General features: G+C 37.6%; 1 protein-coding gene across 3 annotated transcripts in view; it reads right to left on the bottom strand.

Annotated features, from left to right (window-relative positions):
• The window catches only part of TCF12 (transcription factor 12), a 408834-nt gene extending 387508 nt beyond the window's left edge, over positions 1-21326 (bottom strand). The window contains exons 1-3 of one of the 3 annotated variants that reach the window (XM_027840786.1): positions 21072-21326; positions 19541-19637; positions 18504-18576 (exon numbers count right to left, since the gene is read on the bottom strand). In XM_027840786.1, the coding sequence (XP_027696587.1) occupies positions 18504-18576; positions 19541-19615 (148 nt within the window). In that variant the 5' untranslated portion in view covers positions 19616-19637; positions 21072-21326. The remainder of the gene's footprint in view (positions 1-18503; positions 18577-19540; positions 19638-21071) is intronic. The other 2 variants (XM_027840782.1, XM_027840781.1) reach the window with 2 other exon arrangements.
• Between the last annotated feature and the right edge of the window lie 1980 nt (positions 21327-23306).

Below are 23306 nucleotides of genomic sequence, written 5' to 3'. Positions count from 1 at the left end.
CCAACATATTTCTAAAATGTGATAGGTTCAAAAACATTTAGATCATAGTACTAAGCATATGTTATCATGATTTAATTCTTCAGTGAATATGAATTATATGGCTGACGTTTTATTAACCACCCCAACTGACCAATATTTGAAATTTTCTAAATTAATAGAGGTGCCTTTCAAATAAAAATATATTTGTTCACTAGAAGCAAATTTGAGGGTTATTCTTTTCGTTGCATAAAGTTCTAAAAATCAGGTACCCTTTTAAATAGAACTAGCCAATGAAGACAGAGGCATTATTATTAAATGTAAACAAAAGCTCCCTTTTCTGCTCTTTCTTGGTATTCAGTGAACATCTTCACCAAAAAGTACATTCTTTATATTTTTGAATTGTGTTTACAAACAGAGCTTTGTATTATAAATACAAAAATACAAAGCATCTATTCAGATAACAAAATTCTCAATTATCTCATCTTAGAAACACAGAATAAAAGCAAACGTGTCCCCTAAACTGTGACCACAAATGAGAGCACTTTCAGAGCACCAAGAGGAATCGTACATTGTTAAAATGGCCTCTTGCAACTTTGCAAGTTTTTACAACCAATAAAAAGTTACTGTTTGGGATAAAATGTCATTTCGCCAGCCTCCTCTAGAACATGTTCCACATATTTCAGGGGCAAGCTATATGGCATTGAGAGTATATAAAGAGGTATAGTAGCAGCCAATAAATCAGATAAATGACTTTAAGTCAGCAAGAATCTCAGAATGGAACGATTTTTGTTCTGAGAAAGATTACAGAGATAAGAGAATTTTTTTTTTATCAACTTTATCACATCTGCCACTAGATGTAGCCCTGAATCTGTATTGGGGGGAAAAAAATCTTTTTAAACTTCTACTAATGTTTCCCCTGTAGGATTTGTCCCCGTTCAAAATACAAGGATAACATTTTAATTGCAGATTACAAAGTACCCTCATTTTAAAAAAAAGGTATACACATACACAGTATGTGTGTCTATACATATATAATTGTTAATCAATAAGTACAATATCTAGATATATAATATACTATATATACAATGCATCATATATGATATACAATATACAATTTACAATACATAATATATATGCACTTTTTACTTCAAAGAGAACTTAATTTCCAATATAAACAAAATAAAAAAAGGTATACCTCTTACCTTTGGTGCCAAGACCCCAAGCAAACACAGTAACTTAATCCATAGCACAATGGAAAGGATGCTAGGTTTTTGGAGTCATGTTGGAATCCATGTTAGAATGACAGCTCTGCTACTCACACACTAACTCACTATGTAAATGTGGAGAAGTCATTCCTCTTTCTGACCTTCTTGAGGAACTTACTATTACATTTTTGCCTTTGTCTCCCCAGCGTCTAGCACACTACCTGACACATAAGAGCTTAACTGACCTGCAAAAGGGAATCCTACTTCTAATACCTTAACCTCCCTGGGCCTTAGTTTCCTCATCTGTTAAAAATCAGATGAACAGGTTGGACTAGATGCCTTTTAAGGTTCCTTACGACTCTTAAGTCTATAACTTTATGGTGGTTATAACTTTATTGTAGCTGCCAAGTCACAGAGACAAGGAATATTTCCTCAAGAAAAGGATCTAAAATGTCCCATACCAGCAGGTAACAGAGAGGTAACTGCCATGGTTTAAATCCATTACATGCACATAACATCTTGCTGGCTTTGTCCACTTGATTATTTCCTGTTCACTCAAGCATGATTTTTAACTGCAGCTACTAGAGATACTAGGATTCCTAAAGCGGAATCTAGAGAATTGTTGCTACATTCTAATAAGGAAAATCCAGGCTTCGCTTCTTCTATTAGGCTGAGCTACAGATGCAAGTCACACTGGATGTCCTAAGGCAACCTCTGCCCAATAGTGTCACAGTTGTTACTACTGTTCACTAAAGCAGAAGTAAACACCAGCAATCTCAGGGGACCAAGTTTAGCTCTCAAAAAGGAGTCAAGTTACATATATACACATACAGACATGTGCATGTATGTGTATGTATATGTGTGTATGTATATGTGTGTATGTATGTATTTGCCCCCTCACTCCCCAGAGGCCTCAAGTGCTTTTTATACAGACCTTCTGAAATGCTTGAAGAGAGAAAAAATTCTTTTTTAGGAATCTCTTATTCACTGAAGTATCTTGGGGCTCTTGAGACTGTACTATCATCATCACCATCACCACCACCACACTTGCCCTTGAGACCTAAGGCAATCAACCAACCAAGTAGTTATTGAGTTCAATAAGCATCTATACCTCATGTTTAGGACTGAACACAGTGGCACAAGGGACTTAAGACAAGCATAGGGCTAAAGTTCTCACCTTGAGAAGCTTATAATCTAATAGTCAATAAGACTAATATACATTAAATAATTAACAAAATAGTACATTATTGAGATGATGTATGGCATCATGGATAGAAAGCCAGCCTCGAAGTCAAGAAGACTTGGGTTCAAGCCCCAACTCTGATAGATATTAGCTGTCACCAGACATGTCACTCAGTACTCTGAGCATCTCCCAGACTAAATTGCAGAGACGGAGTTTCCTCATCTGGGAATTCCCTATACCAATGAAATCACATAGTTCCTATCCAGTCCCTAATAATATAATAACCTACATTATTAAATGCATGAAGTGTTTATCAACCATACATCTATTTTTCTAGTTAAAATGCAGGGAGAAAAAAAGTCTTTAAAGTAGCCATGAATAGTTTGGGGATGATTTCATTCCCTCAAGTCTTTTTGTGGGTGTTGATTTGTATGGTTCTGAAAATGCCTTGATTTCAGCTAAGTATCTAGTGTTCATCTCTGAATTTGGCTGTATTAATTCCACTATGCTGCCACTGGTTCCACAAAATTGAATAGCTTTTTTGTCATCCTCAACTACAGAGAATTGCAAGGATGCAATATTCTTTACATTTTTCCTGAATTTGCCAGACTATATGTACGCTAAAAAGTCCACGAAAAAACCTTCATCATACATTTGCCTTTTGTATATGATTGCATCTTGTTCACAAGTTACCCTCCCAGAGTTTCAAGAAAAGCTGCAACTATGCACAGTACCCAAGCTGATTATTTGAGGTTCTACTCCACGCCAAACAAAGCACATGCAAAATGAAAATGTCATGCTACACACAATAGATTCAGGTAGTCTACACATTGAGCAAGTAGTTGAAACAGAGACAGCTACACTCCAATGTTCATATGGATTATTTGTGCCCAACCTGTGTTAGAGCATTCTGAGCTCATACTGGTCTGATTAGCCACAGTTAGACACACTGTATCTTGATCTCGACATAATAATGTCATTCTGTTCCTCTTAAGCACAAAGGACAAGAATCAATCAGTTGAATACATGTACCTTGGTTACGAACTCTAGCAACATGGACAAAGACTGACCAAGATGCTGCTAAGTCACATAATCTTGAAATCAACCAACATGCGAAGGACATAACCTATAAAAACCACATTGCAACACATGACAAATGAGGGCTCCATAGAAAGTCAGGAGCGAGAGCTCTATAAGATAGCTCTACGTCGTGAAAACCACTAGACAAGTCACATAGCAACAATGACCAACAAGAGATGGGCTACTAACAAAGTAAATCCCACAAGACCACAAACAACCAATAGAAAAGGTCAACATTCGATAGGACAAGTCAACAGTCTAGCAACTTTACAAAAATGTAAACAACAATTATGATTATGGTACTTGGTTGTATATGCCTCTGTATCACAGTAAACAATGGCAAGTTCAAATATGAAGGCAAACAAAATGCTAAACTATGTGGTACTGGCAAGTGGGAAACATTATAGGAATTCAGGGAGAAAATCACAGACTTGCAATTCAGAATCCAGAGAAGTGACAGAGCATATTGGTTAGTCATCCAGCCCAACCTCCCATCCATACACTCTACATCTATATAAAACAGAGGGCCCATTGTTGGACAGTTGCAGTAAAGTTATTTAGCTGAACTGATCTCCTTCCCTATAGTTACCTAGTTGGTACAATTCTATTTTTTTAACATGAATATTCTTTCAACATTTGAAGACATTTTCAAATGAGGTAGGTATATAAAGTGCTTTACAAACCTAAAGCCCTATATAAATGTCAAGTGCTATTCTGCTGTCGTTGTTGTTGAAGGCTAGAGTAGTTAAGTAGGAGACATGATCTATTTTTTTGAGTCCTTGGATGGGATTTGGATGTAAAAAGGACATGCTAGGCTGAGAGAATGTCATTAAGAAATGTAACTGGTACAGTTGCAATTTCTAAAGTGTCTTTTCTAAAGATAATAAAGGCTGCCTCAAGATGGAACAATGGGTGTTCTCTTTTAGATTGACATCAGTACAGGTGCAATTCCAACTGCTCATTTTGCTACTACTAAGGGGCAATAAGAAACCACAGGCAAATGTATATCACTGTTTATTCTCTATTTCCTCTGAGATGAAAACAATTCTTACCAACTTCCTACAAGTATTACGAGGTAGACAGCAAATGTTTATAACAGTATCTGTATCATTTTACTTTTTCTTCCCTCTCCTAGTCATCTACCGGGCAAAGTCCTACTGCTACTATAACTTGTTCTGCAAGTCTACAGGCAAATTAAACCTAAGTAAATGAAGGCAAATCTATAGAGCTGATTATCACAGAATTGCTCATAGGTCTAAAAGGAAAGCTTAGGGATATGAAGGGAAGAAAGACCCTCTCTGTATGTACTGTGCTAAGTTCCTCCAGAAGAGCCTCTCAAGACCATACAGACTTTTTTTTTTTGGTATATATTTAAATTATTCAACATTGTACCTGGTTCCTGAAACAAAGGCCCTAGGGACCACAATAAATGGGCTTGCATGGCTGCCAGGATAGTCTGGTCTACCACTCAAATAGATTCTAAAACTGCCTAGTTTATTACACACACACATACACACACACACACATACACACACACACACACACTTACTTCATTGTTACCTTTACATTATACATTAAGCAGTAGCCAGGCTGTAAGAACTATAGGTTCCCAGAATATTTTTCATTCTTAGAAAAATACAACTTGTTTCAGCCAGGATGTCATTAAAAGTTCCCATTCCTTCACTACAGCCATTTTAAACAAGCTATAAAGCCCATTAATAGCACAGTGTCATATTTACCAATAAGTACAATATAAGTCCATTCCCTAATGAACCATATTATCTCCCTTTTTCTTAATGAAGGTAAATGAGAAATGGAAGGCTTTTCAAACATACTTTTTTCAGGCCAATAGTTTTGCTCCAGAGAGAACATGAGCTATGTTTGGGTCTATTTGTGGTTAACTTTAGGCTAATTATCAGGATTTTGACAAGGATCTCTAGAAGAACAAAAACAAAAATTCTCCATCCTCCTAAAGATACCTCCAAGATTTCCACATCTATAATCAACTCAAAGAAAGACAAGGACACATCTTAACACAAAAGATCAAAAAAGCTAAGTTCACTCAAAATTAGTCCTTAAATCAGTCTGTAGAGATAGACAAGGCAAATCACGTGTAAGAAAGACTGCAGGAAGTTTGTTCCTCAAAACTAATTCTATTTCAGTGAGTACTTCTTGAACTGTGTGTGCTACAGCATTTATATAGTGCTTTAAGGTTTGCAAAGCACTTTAATATTATTATTTCATTTTATCTTTAAAACAATCTTGGGAGGTAGATGCTATTATTATCCCCATTCTACAGATAAGGAAACTGAAGCAGGCAGAGGTTAAATGATCACAAAGTAAGCAACTCAGGAAGGATGTGAACTCGGGTCTTCCTGAATCAAGATCCAGCACTCTATCCACTGTACCACCTAACTGCCTCAGGTCTGTGATATTATTTGTATAGAGAATTCCTAGATGAGTAAACTCCCTCTACCAATACAACTAGGTTTTGATTAGTGTGAATGATTAATTCATTATCAGATTTGAACTTTTCAAAGTCATAATTATGTGCAAAATACGGCAACTGGTTCCAAAGCAACAGAAATATGCAATACAAATTTGAACAATGCTACCACTTCATAGGAGTCATTGTTACTAATCGGCACCTACCTATACAGGTTGGCACCTTCTCTGTAACTTACAGTCTTAGAGAGCTACCTGGAGCAATGAGAAGTAAAGTAACTTGCCTTTAGTCATACAGCCCATATGTGTCAGAGGTAGGATAAATTATGTAATAATAATAACTAATAATGATGTTATATATGATGTAGCTAAGGTATTTTATAATCCTGATATCTGAGTCCAAATAATGAGCTCTGATTCTAGATTCTGATACCTCTAACATCCCTTGAAAGAAACCTAGGAAAAAGGTACACTGACCTTTTTCTACATCTCCTTTGTGCACAAAAGAATACAGTGTAATGTAAAGAACACCATATCTAAAGCCCTAGACTTCTAGTAAGGTATGCACATTAGGCTCTTCTTCTAACTGGTGGTGTGAACTTGGACAAATTGCCTAACCTCTCTGGGTTCGGATTCCACATCTGTAAAATGAGGGACTAAACCTGATGATTGTTAAGATCCACTGTAGTTTCAAAAAGTTCTGTGCTGGGCAACAAGGTCATATGACAGTTTTCAACATATTTAATCTCTCTCTTGGTGTGTAAATGGAATTTTCTGTTGCTCAGATAACTAAGGTATATGAAGGACATATTTGAAATGGTTCCAATTACCTGGAGGATAAGTCCATTCTAGCATGAAGAGACTCAACATGGAGTATTTCCCACAGATTTCACCTTTATTTTATTCCACATAGAGAAGCAGCCTTCTGACCAGTTCATTCTATATCTACGTCACTGAATCAGGAAAGAGACTTCTCTTTGCCCTGAATGGCAATGACAGTAGGATGTGCCACAACTTTGAAAAGACTAAAATTAAAAATGTGAAGGAGTTTCTAGCATCAGGGAATGTGTAAGTTTCTTTTCATCTCTGGTTTCTTCCCAGCAGTGCTAGACAAGTTTCAAATCTCCAGCATTACTTTTGACCAACCCATCTCTATGTCATTATGTTCAAAGTAAGACTAGTATTTTCTGTGCCTTCAAGTTGTACAATCTGCACTCTTATTTATCCCACAACAACCTCAAAACAGCAACATATGCCCCTAGGACCACGAAGCTTGATTACTGTAATTCCCTCCTAGCAGGGCGCCCCGCAGTGCACCTCCACCACTTACAGCTTGTGCTGAAGGCAGCAGCACATTTGCTCATTGATTTGAACAACCGTGATCATATTAAGTCCAACCTGTGTTCTCTACATTAGCCTCCAATGAAGTGGTGGATTGATTTTAAGTTGGCCCTGCTGGTTTTTAAAGCCCTTAATGGCTCACAGGCAAACTATATGAAGCAAATAAGCCCAGGCAACATTCAAGACCTCCTCCCTCAGTCTCATTCTTATAGATAACCTGCTCAATAATTTAGACGGTCCTTTATTCAGACCACCGCAACACCAAAGAAACTGCCCCCTGCCAGGATCCAATCACCTTCTTAAGGTATTGAACAAAGTCCACAACTATCAACACCTCAGGTCAATCTTTCCCACTGTAACCACAAAGTAAAAATATCTTTCAAAAGTATAATTGTTTTGCTGTTTAATTGTTTGAGATTAGCATTTTCAGTTTTTCTTACTGTCTTTATTCATGATTACTTTCATCTAGAAGCTTCTCTTCCCTTGTGCTATTCCTAGATGCAGTCAAAATCAGGCATTCATTTCTAATCTGTTTTTACTTTTAGTATGTAAGCTTGGACTTTGGTCTTAAATATCTACCTCCATGTAAAGCCTGAATGGTTCAAATATGCCCTTTATGAAACCACACTTTAAAACTATCTCAACACAAATTTTCACCAATAGCCACTTCCTTCTTCCTGAAGAATTCAATTATCCTATCAAGACAATGTAATTTAATCTACAGAAAAGAGATAATGAGTAAAGCTTCTGATGTAGAAATAGTTGTAGAAATAGTAAAGTTGGTTCTAGCTCCATTACTAAATAAGACATTCAGTCTTTTTGCTTCTGTCCAATCTGCACACTAACACCTGACTCTTCCATGCCAAAATAGATTCTTTCCCAATTAAAAAAAAAATCAGACAATGAGTAATATAATGAAGTGCTTTATACTCTTTGCAATCCTTTCCAGCCTTTTCTAGTCTTCTCTCTCACCCTCCCCCCACCCCCAACATTCAGTAAGCTCTTGCCAAAATGAACTATACCTTGTTCACTATAGAACACACCTATACTTACCAGCCTCCATGCTTTATCTGTCCTCTAGGCCTAGATGCTCCACCTCTTAATCTACTGAGTTCCTATCCATCTTTACAAACTCAATTCAAATGTAACAGGAATTCCTAATCCTATTAGCCTTGCTCAATAATTGATCAGCACTAACTTTTCCTACAGAGACCTCAAACACCATTTTTATGCCTCCCTATTATCCTTATATCTTATTTGTGCATTATAGTTATCTACATGTGGATCTTATCTCCCTACTAGAAGACAAGCACCATTGAGGACAGGGACTTTATTAGATATTATAACTTAACATTCAGCACACAGCATGTGCTTAACAAATGTCTACGATTGGGTAGAATGAAGTAAGAGATACTGAAGTCCATGGAGTACTAGACTACTCCAAGAACCAATACTGTGCCACTGAGAAGACACTGAAAACACAAACGCTAAAAACAGAGCAATAAAGGCCCTCCCACCCCACACTGCAATACCCTACTTCAGCTCTCTATTTTTATTTTCCATAACCTAGTTCTTTTTCAGGAAACTATGGATTTTCTGCAAAAAATTAAAGAAAACAAGAGGTAAATTTTTTTCCAAACAATCCATATGGCCAGAAGTACCTATTTGGTTAGATTGTGCAGTGGATAGAGTGCAGGACCTGGAGTCAAGAAGACTTATCTTCCTCATCTCAAGTCTGGCCTCAGATACTTACTAGTTGCATGATTCTGAGCAAGTCACTTAATCCTGTTTGCCTCAGTTTCCTCATCTGTAAAATGACCTGGAGAAGGAAATGGCAAACCACTACAGTATCTCTGCCGGGAAAAAAAAACCCCTAATGGGGTCACAAAGAGTCCAACATAACTGAAAAACAACCGAACAAACCTAATTGGTTCAGTTTTCCATATCGTATTGGTGACCACCAATACCCACCAGCCATGGAAAGTATCCTGCCTCTGTGTATGGAATGTCCCCCTTCATCTGGTCTTACACTATCTGAGAAGCAAAATAGGTCCTGACATGCACTTTAGTATGCACTACAAAAGCCCCAAATATCAGTAAGGGCAGTAGAAGTAACATGATGAAATTAGTTACTTGCACACTCTTCACTCAGGCTGCAGCTGAGGATTACAGACAAGTGTTACAGCCTTGTAACAATACACAGTACCTGTGTACTGAGGAGCATCTCAGAGTGAAGAACTCAAGCTCACCATTCTGCACCTTCAAATCCCTTAACTGCAAAACAATATAATATTTCTAAGTCATTTAAGAAGTCTATACCACTGGGGAGGAAGAAAGTAAGGTAATACATAAGGTTAATTATCTGCTGACCACTAAATTTCTTGGTTTTCCCTTAGTACCAATATTCATTTAGTCTTTAAATAATATATATCAGTTCTAAGACAATGTCAGAAGACTCGTGATGGAAAATGCTATCCACATCCACAGAAAGAACTATGGAGTCTGAATGCAAATCAAAGCATACTATTTTCTCTTCCTTTTGTTGTTTTTTTCTTTTTTCTTTCTCATGGTTTTTCCCTTTTGTTCTGATTCTTCTTTCACAACATGACTAATGTGGAAATATGTTTAATATGATCATACATGTATAGCCTATATCAGATTGCATGCCATTTTGGGGAGGGGGTAGTGGAGGGAGGGGGAAAATTTAGAACTCAAAATCTTATAAAAGTGAATGTTGAAAACTAAAAATTAATTATTTTTCAAAAAAGAAAAGAAAAATTTTAATATATTAAATATTATATATATTAATTATATTAATTAATTGATATATAATTAATATTATATTAATATATATCTATTCATTATTTGCATGAATAGAAAAATGAAATGTTCCATAATTTTACTTTATTATCTTGTCCCCATTGGGGAATGATTTTTCCCCATTAATGAAACATATTCCATTTCACCTAGAATATAACAACACAATAAAAAGTGAGAGTACAATCTATCTCAATACTACTGACTCCTACTAGCTTTAAATCAGTTTCTATAAGTTTAGGTCAAAAAATGAGATTAGTTCAAGTGAGTGTAAGGATATGAATGGAGTTCATGGTTTCTTTAATATAGATTGGGGGAAGGGTGCTATTTATATAAAAACCAATTCACACCAAATACAGGTTTCCACATCCAAAGAAATATCTTTGACCCAAACTCCAAAGTCTCTGGTTTTACCCTCAATCCAACACTCTTTCATTGACTATTACCTCTAATGCCAGAATTCACTATGGGAATTAGCACAAAGCTCAACCCTTGACCTTCTGTTCTGCTGCCTTTAAATTTGGTCCCTTAGGATACTCACTCATTCACTCAGCTCTTTACTCTGGTTAGAAAATCTACATCTCTAGCTTTGACTTCACGTACCTAAAAGATGTATCTATCATCTCAGTTTAGCGTGTTAAGTTTAAAATGTTAAAAACTGAGGTCACAATCTCATCCTGCAATACCACCATCTTCTTAATATTTAAGATTTGGTAATGTTGTCTCCCTTCCTTCCCCCATCATATTCTATCAATTGCTAAATATTGCCAATTCTCTCTTATATGTCCTTCCTTTTCACTTCCACAGCTAATAGCCTCATTTAGGCTCTCACCACAGAAAAAGGACTTAGTGACATCTCCCTCACTTCTACTAACAATTGATCCTAAGATGGAGAAAAATCTTCAGAAATACATCTGAGAAAAGACTGATTTCCAAGATACATAAATACATAAAAACAAGAACCACTACCTAGTAGTGAAGCAGGCAAAAGATGTGAAGTTTTCAAAAGAGGAAATGCAAACTACCACCAACCAAATGGAAAGATTCTCTAAGCACTAATAATAATTTAAATGTAAATTAACACAACTGAGGTTTTACTTCACACTCAACAAATTGAAAAAGATAACAAAAACAGAAATAATCAGTGTTGGTGGGGCTAAGGGACATCAGGCAAACTAACACACTGTTGGTGAAGCTGCAAACAGATTTAACTGTTCTGGAAAACAATTTGGAATTACACAGGAAAAAGTAGAGGTCAAGGACAAAAAGAAAGGTCCTAGGTATACTAAAATATTCAAAGCAGCACTTTTTGTTATATCATGTAAACTTCAGACAAAATATAAGCCCCATCCTTCAAGGAAAGGGCTGTTCCATTCTTATCTTGGTATCCTCAAGACCTAGCACAGTTCTTAGAATACTTGATTGATTTTTTTATAGACTTTATAGATTTTTTTATAGAGTTTTTATAGATTTTATAGATTTAAAAAAAAAACTGTAAACAATGTCACTGCATCAGTTAGAGAAGGGCTAAACCAGGCCTGCGCAACATGTAGCCCGCCAAAGGATTTCACACAGCCCTTGAAAAATGTAGGGTTACCACTGCTCACTCTGTGACCTACGGCAACCAACAATCATCAGTCTATCTCTAGTCTAACCTATCTGCGGCCTGAAGTTCACAAGTTGTGCAGGTCTGGACTAACCAAACAAAACCCATATTACTGTAATGGAACATTTTGCCACTGTAAGGAACAATGACCATAAAGGATTCAAAGAAATAAGGGAAGATTTATACCCACTGAAGCAGAGTGAAATAAAATCAAGAAAACAATGAACACAGTAACTACAATAATACAAGTAAAAACAACACCCAAAACAACGGACTTAGGATTAAATTCAATATCCAATACTGATTCCAGAAGACAAATGATGAACCCACTGCTTCCTCCTCACAGTGGACATGGGGAAGGATTAAGAAGGAGAAATTAGCAGAGGAAGATGCTAGATTAGCTGGTTTTCTTGATTTTTTTCCTTTTACAAAGGAAGGTTAAAGGGGCAAGAGAAAGGTATATTGGAGAACAAAGAGAACTGCTAGAGTACCATTTTGTCTCTTTGTTTCACTCCACTATACTTCTTTATTACAAGGGAAGATTCTATGGAGGAACAACTAGGAGAAACTGCCTCAAGTCTCTCAGCTCAGTCCATCCTCCACTCTGCTGTCAAAGTGATCTTCCTTCACAGCTGTGACCATGTAATTCCCTCCCCACCCAATATTCAGTAACCTCCAGCAGTTCCCTATCACCTCCAAGATCAAATATAAAAATCTCTGTTTGGTGTTCAAAGCCCTTCATAATCTGGCCTCCTCATCATGTACTTGGTAATCCTATGACACTGACCTCCTTGCTGTTCTTTGCACAAGACACTCCGTCTCCTGACTCTGTGCATTTTCACTGGCTGACTGTCCCTCATGCCTCGAACTCTTCCCTTGCTGATCTCCATCTTTTGCTCTCTCTTGTTTCCTTCAAAACTTTAAGAGGCCATGACTCATCACTAATGTGTGATTTCAAGACAAAAAACGCACTTTTTTTTTTAAGTGAGGCAACTGGGGTTAAGTGACTTGCCCAGAGTCACACAGCTAGTGAGTTTTATGTGTCTGAAGCTGCATTTGAACTCAGGTCCTCCTGACCCCAGGGCCGGTGCTCTATCTACTGTGCCACCTAGCTGCTACCAAAAATCACACTTTCTATAGGAAGCCTTTCACAATCTCCCTTAATACTAAGACCTTTCCTCTGTTAATTATCTCCAATTTATTCTATATGTATGTGTATATACATATATGTATAGATAGATATGCCTCTACAGATAGATAATTGTTTCCACTATGAGCTCCTTAAGAGCAGGAACTTTATCCTTTCTTTTCATCCCCAGCTCTTCACAAAGTGCCTACCACATAATGGGGGCTTAATAAATGCTTGTTGACTGGCTTGTTGATTGATTGAGGATTTTAAAACATCAATAAAACTTTTTTTTTTTAATTCAGCTAATACACAGCCATTAGGATAGTGTCCATCTAACACCTTATATCACTTTTCTACAATTCAAAGACTTTCCCACCAGTAAACTGGCTTTCCTTACCCCACTATCAATTTAATTTCTTATTATTCTTCTATGAATAAAGGGAAAGCTCCAGCCAAGTTAATCTTCCAGTCATCCCTAACACAAACCTGTCCACTGCCACCTCTCTGATTTACCAAATGCTGTTCCTCATACCTAGAATCTCCTCTCTCCTATGCAATAATCCATTTCCCTTAACTAACTCAAAATTCACTTGCTCCAAAAAGCTTGCCATGACTGATTCTCATGCAGCTACTCTATTCAGTACTTGCCGTATGGAACTATATTAATTTACATTGACTTCTATGTTGCTCTGTAAAATCAATCCAGCATTTAGTAGGCTCTTATTATGTGCAAGGCACCATGAAAGTAACACTTAGTTACTTCAGGTCTTTATATTCTCCCTCTTCAACATAGTCTACTTGAAGGACAAGAAAACATTTTTGGCTGTTGCTGTTGCTTAAATCCTCCTACAACTCCAGGAACAGTACTCTGCACACAACTGGTATTCACTAAGTGTTGCTAGTGGACAGACCAGACAGAGGTGAATAAAAACTCATTACTTAAAAGGGCAGCATTTTCTTAACTGTAATGTTTAAAATGTGTTTTTTCCTTCTCATTTCACTCTCTATTGTACTAAAGCATCAGGTTAAATTTTAACTTTCTCATCCTGACAAACATAATACAAATAGCAACTGAAACTCAGTCACCTCAGCGGAGAGGAGGAAAAATGGCATTCTAATCAAGGCTTTATAATTTCATCAAAAAACTTGTAAGAGGCCATGACTCATCACTAAAGACAGCTATCTAAGTCATCAAAATATGAAGTGTCCAATAACAGTTCCAAGTAATGTTAACAAACAGTCAGAAATGGAACACAAGTACCTATCCTTAAGAACTGTACTAATTCCCCAGTTCATTTAAATCTAAATGTTTACCATAATTCCGTTTAAATCAAAAGGTTCTCCTCCTTCCTTATCTATTCCATTATAAGAAATATTGTTTTGTATAATCAAAGGGCTGAAAAATGCAAATTACAATGGATATTAAAGGAAAATTTTATATTTAAAATCATCTTATAATTGTAATTTCTTAGACCATGCGATATTAAATTTTATCTTAAGCCAAATATAAAACTAAATCTTACTTTTTTTATACTTTTTTTAAATAAGAAGTATATCCCTGAAACATCGTAAGTAAAGAAAAGCCTTTAAATCCATTAGACAGGATTACTATTTAAAGGACTACTGCAGTTAATTATTTTATGAAACTAAGAATCCACCTGTAATATGAATAAAATTGCCCCTAACTTCTCTGTTTTCTAAATTCAAATTTTTGTATGTGTTTTTTTTTTAAAGCAGGCACACCTGTACCATATGCCTGCTTAAAGATGGACCTACTTTATATCAGCCATTTAACACCAGACTAGTAACTCAATCATTCTTCTCTTAGTCTGCACTATAATTCTGTTATACTTTCCATGACTCACACAAATGACATGTTACTATATAAAGTGTGACATAAATCTCAATATGAACAGGTAAACAGCATGCCCAGCTCATCACTCTAAAAAAATAAACATAAGCAAAAGTACCAAACCTGGTTTGTCCTAAATTTTAAAAGATCAGCTTATGCCTGCACAATGCTTAAATGAATTATGACAATGGTAAAATGTTGGTTGTTACTTCCTTAAAGATTTTACCAAATGCTTACGAAACTTTGTCACCATCCTAATGGTCTATTCAATTTGGGAATGAAAAGAAGAGAGACCAATCTTACCAGTAGTTTAAAAATCTCTTTTACAGATATCATCTTTACTAAATATACACTTTTATGGTATGCCCAACATTGTAAAAAGATCCATTAATCTAAAATTTTACTTTAAAATTTTGGTTGTTGAAAGTAAGAATAAAGGATTTTAATACTCTTACAAATTAAAGAGAAAGGATGTTACTCACACTACCAGAGAAATCCATGAAGTTATAAAAAGAATTAAGAAATTTTTAAAAGCCAGAATAAAGTGTTCAATTGTTATACAAGAATAATATTTGGAATAAGAAAAAGTTAATCTTCATTTGTTTTTACAAAAGACTTTCACTTTCAGTATAGAAGTATCCATGAGAAGCTGAATACTCAATATTGTAGGGAATCCTTTATGAAAAACATATTCCTTGCTAATATATGGTCCTGAGTAGAAAAAGATCTAGATAAATATTTGATTTTTCCTCTCTAATTTGCTTATATTACTTGTTCTCAAATACTAACCAATAAAAATTTTTTCAAATATCATTTAGTTTGCAACTGCTGAATCCACTAAGCTAAGTTCACAACACAGAATTTAAACTTAGGAGATCCCAGAAATTAAACATCTGTTCTATTTTCTTTCCATGCATCATTTCAACAAACTCTTTCTGTAAAGACAGACAGTATCCTACAAAATAGTTCACATAAGTTAATTACCTTTCATTCATATAGAGTGGGCTACATTTATGTCAAGGTCACTGTAACAACATCTGACTGATTACAGATATTTTATTACATCTACATGCAACACAATACTAAATAGACAAGTTCACTGTCTCAACATATGTACAATGCCAAAGTGAATTAACACCTAGATGTCTCGAAAAATGATATTTAACACTGAGCCAGAAACATAAGTAATGATAAGGTATGCATTAACCTTTTCCCTAAGTGATTTCTAATAATGTTGCAACTGTCATACAAGTAATGATATTTTGCTTTGTGAATTAGATCAAAAATAATATTAGGTATTACAGCATCCAAGACATGAATTTCAAGTTTAAAAATTAATAACAAAATGCTATTATTTTCAGAAAGTCCTTTAAGAAGGCAAAATCATTGTTTCAAAAAGGATAGAAATGTTCATCACTGGGATCTAAATTGTACAATAACTTATTCTCATCAGTGACAGATTTTATGTTTTCCATGGAATTTTATTCTTTTGACAAGAAAATTATTACTTGATATTGAAAAAAACACCTCTTCAAACATTTCATTCTACAACTTTAAAAAGTAAATGTTTTTAAGATATCAGAATTGATTACAAAATATCTCCAGAAACCTTGGCAGGTGATTGTTTCAAAACGTCGATACACCATCCAAATGAAATAACAACAATACCAACTTCTTCTAAGTATTACCTTAAACATATTTGGAAAAGGATTTTGCAAATCCTTACACTGTGTCTGCCAACAAACACATGATATAAAATTCAGTTACAAAATTTAAATCTCTTTACATTAATAAGATTTACTTAAATCTGGACTGCATAATGTACTTGGCAGAATAGGAAAAAAATTACTATACCCATTCAAAGGATAGATATGTTGAGTACCAAAGATTGAGTGTGCAGCTAAAACATACATAGAAATCAGTCATCTTAAACCAAAATTCTTTATTCAAAAGTATCAGCTAATGTTTCAAGTATTTCTCACACAAAGAAATAACTTAAAATTTTACATATATTCTAAGTAATTGGGAGACAAATTACCAATTTCAACATGCCCCAATATCCTTTTACTTCAAATTAAATGTACATATGAAAATTTCTGAAATATGGCAAGCTGACATCGAAAATCCCTAAGAACTAATATTCAAATACATAAGTAGATACAGAAAAATTATATTTTTCATTTTTTATTTTATAAAGTTAAATAACAAAATATCTTCTAAAAAATAATAAAGTTATCACAAATGGAAAGTCTATAAAATGTATTTCCAAAAGAACACCAAAAATGTTGCTCAAATAAAAATTTTCCAAAAGTTTTCTTAGTTCATGGTCAAAAGAATATATTAAAATCATGGAAAATGAATTAATTCTAGAATCAGTATCATTCATTCATTCAAAAAACATTTACTGAGTGCCTACTATATTTGACACTTAATAATATTCAAAATGTTTCTTTAATAAAGAAATTGAAATTGATTTTAATAATTCTTAGCTGCAAAAATTAAGCCTTTACCCCTCCCTCCCAAACACTAGCAGGAAAGGGAATGTGGACTACATTTGTTTTGATATTTTAAAATGATTAATTTAGAAATAATTGTCTTTTTTTCCCCTACCAAAAAAGAGCTTGGGGATAAAGCTTTCCTTTGGTTACCAGTAACAAGGAAAGGGAAAACAGCTGACATTTCAAAATATCCTTATGATTAATAATAATATCAACTTGGAATTGTTTTAAAAATGCAAATTGTTTTACTTTTACCAGTGCTGAGTGCCATAAAGCTAAAATATTTCCACAAGTGAACTCATAAAAGTAGGGTTTAATTCTTGCTCTCAAAAAAAAAAAATTTATTAAGTTACATACAGATTTATAAAAATTCTGTCACATGTATTTAAAAACTGATTTTCTTAAATATTCAATGTCATAGCTTTAGTGAAAGTTTTATGGCTTAAAAAAAAAATCTAAGCCTTAAGGGGCAAAACACACAGAAAAGTATAGCTTCTTCAAACCAGAATGGACTTTATTCCGGGAAACTGATAAAGAATGACTTGAAGAAAAAGTATACTTTCTTCACATTCCATGTGGAATGATAGCAAATTTATAAAAAATATTCAGGAGATCAACATGATCATTTGATCAAGAAAATGATCAGTCATAAACATTCAAAACAGTTTTAGGTGGATAAAGAAGATGTAGAATTTTAAATCTGATTTAACTTAACCTAATTAGTGTCCCAACATTATTAGAATTTAGGAAAAGTTTCATTCACCTATTCATTGTTAACCCTATTTAGAAGATACGAACAGAATTCCACATTTTTATGATTATCTTTTATTTCATGCTTTTTTTAAAAAAAAGTGGCCACCAATTTATTCCTAATTTCTAAATCTATGAAAATATCCATTTTACCTAATACTTTATTTGCTCAGTCTTATTTGAAGTACAAATGCATTCATTCAATAGTGCCATTTTAATATCTTTTAATAAACTTTTTGACTAACAGTGCTAAGTACTGTCAAATGTATAGAGAGAAAATAAAAAAGTATATGCTTTATACACAAACAACCCATAGACAATAACATTTTTTGTTTAGCTTTTGTACGGAAGCGTGTTCCAGGATCTCTTATATTAAATAAACACTTTACTGAAGCTTAAGATTTATGAAGGAAGGTGATGTTTTTCAAGACATCCTAAATGGCTAATCTTCTAATATTAAAGACAAATAGATCGCTATGTTTTTATTTTGAAACTGATACCTAATTAGCAGATTTGTGTTTTTGTATCATTTTAAAATAAAAATATTTTAACCTCTTCCAATAAGCAGTGTATCAGAACCCAAGAGATTTGAACTTGAGGCTTTCAATTGCATCTTACCTGATCCACTGAACTGACTGCTTCCCAGGGTTGTTGGTCTGGTTTTCCCACTATTAACAGGTGGGGAAAACATCTGCAAAACAACCAAAAATTCATGTTAGTAAGGAAACTCCTCTTATAAGTTGCATCTCTCTACTACACAGCAGTTCACACAGAGAAATCAATTAGCTGCCACATTTCAAAGTTGAAAATGAAATAAGATTGAATCAATGCATTCCAAATCAAAAAGACTTGTGAGCCCTACTACTTTATAACATTACTTGTAAATACTGGCACTCTTCTGTTCCTCTGTGAATGCCAAAAACTATAAAAATCAATACTAAATGATTCTCATTCGACAATTAATGCATAGAAATAAAACAGCTTGTTCATATGAGAATTCAGATAATTCATGTTCCCTTAACTATAACTACATACAGAAAAGGTTCATTATAACAGTGGTTAACCACACTGCAGGTGTCAGTCCTGTCTCCTAACAGCAGAGTTATAAAGAGACTCCACTGTACCAGAATTAAGGGCAAAGATGATTTGGTTTCATTGTCAATGATTTTAAGTATTAAATTATTTCCCTCATTTTTTAAACCTAACCTGGCTTAAAACAAAAGTACCTGGTTCAGTAAATAGACTCATAAAAACACTAACCCTGGGTTGGATTTGTCTGAGCTAACATCTTTCAGATACCATACATTAAAATTAACCAAAGGAAAAAGAAGTGTGGGGGGAGGGGGAGCATAAAGTTCGCTTCAGAGGAAAGAAAATAATTTTTTAAAAGAACTCTGATAATCATCAGGGTCACAGGGTGACTCAACCAAAAGTGTACGACTACATTATTCTACTTCTCACTAGTTAAGCCAAATGACCCCTCTGGCATTAAAGTTTTAAATCTGGAAGTCTAGACATTACATCAAAGTTCAGGTGTCCAACTTGGCTGAGCTGGACTCGGGCCCTGAGCAGTGCAGCTGGAACTGAGGCAGCCCTAATCCCAGGTTCCTTTTTACCAGGGCAGAGCCATAAGAACACCTCGAAAGATATCCTACCGCACTGAAGTCCAGCAGGTCACTCAGCTCCTTGTCTGTCCCTATAGCCGCCATTCGCTGCTGCTGAGAATTCATCTTCGGTCACTTCTAGCAGGTCCTAAGATAGAGGAAACACTGCTTAGTGAGACCACCATGGTTCAGAAAGGACTGGAAGCTGAATCCAAAAGTGTATGTGATTGTGGGAGGAAGGGAAAGGGTGCCTTTTCTGTGAGGGGGGAAGTGAGGGTTGGAGACCTGGGATCACTTTTAATATTGGACCTTTTCAGTTTGTTTTAATAATCCTGGGGAGGCAGTGGACCTGTCTGAGTACAGGCTTCCCCGCTCCCAAATAGAGGTATGTGTACAGTATTGATTCCTAATGAAGGAGAGGAGCCAGGTGGCTGGGTACGAGGTGGCAAATCATTTTGAATACACATGTAACAAACAGGAAAGGGTAGCGGTGGCTCGTGCAACTCGACAGATCTCCCCTAAGTTTGCTGGAGCTCTGGACCTTTTCCCCTCCCCTTCTTCCCCTACCCCAGACAGCCAGCTACCCAAGCACCCGCCAGGAGGTGGCTGGAAGGACCAGGTCTCTAGCTGGTTTAGGTCTCATCCCTTGTGGGGGCGGGGGAGAGGGGGTCGAAAGGGTTAGAAAGAGGAAGGGGGAGGGGTAGAGAGAGAAAAAAATTCGCCATCCAACAAGCAAGTGTGGAGAAGAAGAGAGGGAGAGAAGATGTTTAGTGACTCACTATCCAGGCAACAATAGAGCTGACAAGTTGCTGGGAATGTGCATCTCACTAGAGCCATGTCTGCGGCTACCGCTTCCCGGACATTACTGCTGATTTGCAGAGAATCAATTTGCTCCTCAACACACAGAATTGACTTTGCTTTTTTTAATTTTCTTTTTCTTTTCTTTTCTTTCTTTCTTTCTTTTTTTTTTTTTAAGAAGCCCACTAAATCTTGCTTTCTCCCTTCCTTCCTCTCCTTTCCTGGCTCGGCCTCCTCCCTCTCTTCCTCCCTTCCTCCTTCCCACCCAGCCCCGAACCTGCCAAGACAATGAGCCTCCACAGCCCCGGAGCCGCCGCCGCCGCCGTGTGCGCCCCGGGCGCGCCAGCACCGAGCGGAGCGGAGTGCAGGGCGCACAGGGCCGAGTGCGCCGCCCGCCTCCCGGTGGGGCTGCATTTCCCCCGGCACGAGTGCCAGTGCCTCCTCCTCCTCCTCCCCGCCTCCCCCTTACACCCCTCCCCCCACACAAGTTGGAGGGGGTCCTCCGGGCTCGGCGCTTTACAAAGGGGGGCAGAGTTCAGGCGCGGGGAGGAAAGGGGGCGAAGCCGAGAGGGAGAAACGACTCCTACAGCTTCCACTCCGGGAAGGGGGGCTGCCGCGCAGCGCACGGGGACCCGGCTCCCAGCTCAACCCAAACATACCTCCCACCCCATCCACGCTGCTCCCCCTCCCCCCTCCCCACACTGGTTCCTCCGTCCCTGCCCCACTCCTCTCCCAACTCTCCCCCAACCCCGCGCCCCGCGCCCCCAGCCAGCCCCGCATTTACCTGCAGCTCCTTTTGCACATTCAACCACCCCGATAGAAGTTCACTTTGGCCGGGAGAGCGGGCTTGGGCTTCCCCTTCCACCTCCCGGCGTCTCTCTCCACTTCCCTCCTCGCAGAGACTCAGATCAGGGCAGGTGAGGGGGCTCTCGGGCCTGGCCGCCCCTTCCTCCCCGGGCGGGCTGGCTGTGCCCCCGAATAGAACTTGTGGGTCTCCCTTAGGCGGACATTTTTTTTGCTTAGGCGGCCTCAGCACCACGCTCGGGCTTCGGCTCCGGATCCCTCCGCGCCTGGAGGAGCCCTGGGGTTAACCCCTTCCTCCCCGGCCCTCTCCCAGCTGAGTCGGGAAGTTGGGGGCTGGGGAGTGGGAGGAGCCGGAGGGAATGGGGAGGGGCGGCTACAATGCACATGGACAAAGCCCGCGGTGGGGTGAGGCGGGCTGGAATGCAAGGGGGAGGCGATACGCCCCTGGTGAAATGACGGCTGGGGCCGAGTCGTCTGATCTCCCTGAAGAGAACAGCACTGAGCCGAGAGCTCGGCGCCGCCTCCTCCCTTCCATCCTCCCTCTACAGGCTATAAACGCGGGGCTGGAGGGAGTCGCAGCTGCAGGAGCATCTGGATCCTGCACCCGGACCACCTCCTAGACCGAGATACGCTCCGAGCTAGATAAGAGGCCTCAACTCAAAGCTGAACTTTGGTTTTCTTCTACTACTGGGCCAGTGCTGTAAAGACGCTGTAAACCGCATCTTTTGCTCTGAGTCCCGCGAATTTCAGCGCCAGGAGTGGGGGCGTGCAGAGTACTGGACAGCGCCTTGTGCGGAAAATACGCAGGGAAAGTGTGAGAAAAATGTTCCAGGCTCTAGGCTCTCATAGTTACTGTACTTTGAAAAAGGCTAAGGATTGGCAAAATTACAGCAGAGAAAAGAAAAGACTAGCCCACTAACGCTCAGCATTATATTGGCCTTTTACACCCACCCATCTTCATTTGCTCAATCCAAGACCTGTTAAACATCCTAACCGAAAATCTCTCATCCAATCTACGCGTGTACTGAATCTGACACAGGGAAGTAAGCCCAAGTTGGGTAGTAGTTGGAGGAGGATAATAACCAAGTCTTAAATGGGTTGTTTCCTTTCATAAGGGTTTTCTGGTGCTTAAGGGATTTGACTTTAATTTTACACCCATGGAAACATTCGTCATTCTTTCTCTCACCTCAGCCTCCTCACGGTGCAGAGAGGTGACCCTGGGTTCCAGCTATATCAGCTCTACCAACTTTAAAAGACCTTCATTATGAACTGCCACAGACGCTATATGGGGACCAGCCTAGCTAATCACTGAGAGATTCAACTCCAGAAAGTTGCTCTCTATAAGTGACTTTGTTCTTGTTTAAGTTTGGTCATGACAACTCCTGAAGAGGATCTACTAAGACCTGGAGAAATTCAATGCAATGATGGAATCATGGATATTTGCAAAGATCTAGCCACTCTGTATGTCTTACTATGCTGGTGTATCATATATGAATTGATATATATGCCAAGCACTGTACTAAGCATTGTGGGTACAAAGATAGGTAAAAAGTCTTTGCCCTCAATCAAGTTAGATTCTAGTGGGGGAGACAAGATAAATAGGAGAAATAGGTACATACAAAACATACAGAGTAGATGATGGATAACCTTAGGACAGAAGACACTAGCATTTGGGGGAACTAGGAAAGGCCTCCTGCAGAAAGCAGTATTTCAGGTGAGTGTTGAAAGAAGCTAGGGGACCATCAGAGGTGGTGGTAAGAAGAAAAGAGCATTCCACAAATGAGGACAGCCAATGCAAAGGTCAAAACATGGGAGAAGAGAACATACGTAGAGTGCATCAAGGAGAGTAATGTGTAAGAAGACTGGAAAGATAGGAAAGGTCAAACTCGTGAATAGCTTTAAGTGTCAAAGTATTTAGGAACCCTACTGAAATTTAGAGGGGGCAAGGTATAGTGATCTGTCAGAACTATTCTATAGGAAAATCACTTTGACAGCTATGTGGAAAATAGATTTGAGTGGGGAAAGGCTTGAAACAGAGAGACCAATTAGGAAACCATTGCAATAATCTTGCAGGAGGTGATGAGGGCCTGAGTTAAGTTTGTGACTGTGTGAGTAAAGAGAAGGGGCCATGCACAAGATATTTTGGAGATGTCAACAAGATTCAATAACTGATGCTGGCTCTAAGTCAGATAGCTAAATAGCCAAAACATCCAAA

Source organism: Vombatus ursinus, unplaced genomic scaffold (genome assembly GCF_900497805.2).
Source record: "Vombatus ursinus unplaced genomic scaffold, bare-nosed wombat genome assembly UNPS02014848.1, whole genome shotgun sequence".
In the NCBI taxonomy this organism is placed as follows: Eukaryota; Metazoa; Chordata; class Mammalia; order Diprotodontia; family Vombatidae; genus Vombatus; species Vombatus ursinus.
This window is presented reverse-complemented; position numbering and strand designations above follow the sequence as displayed.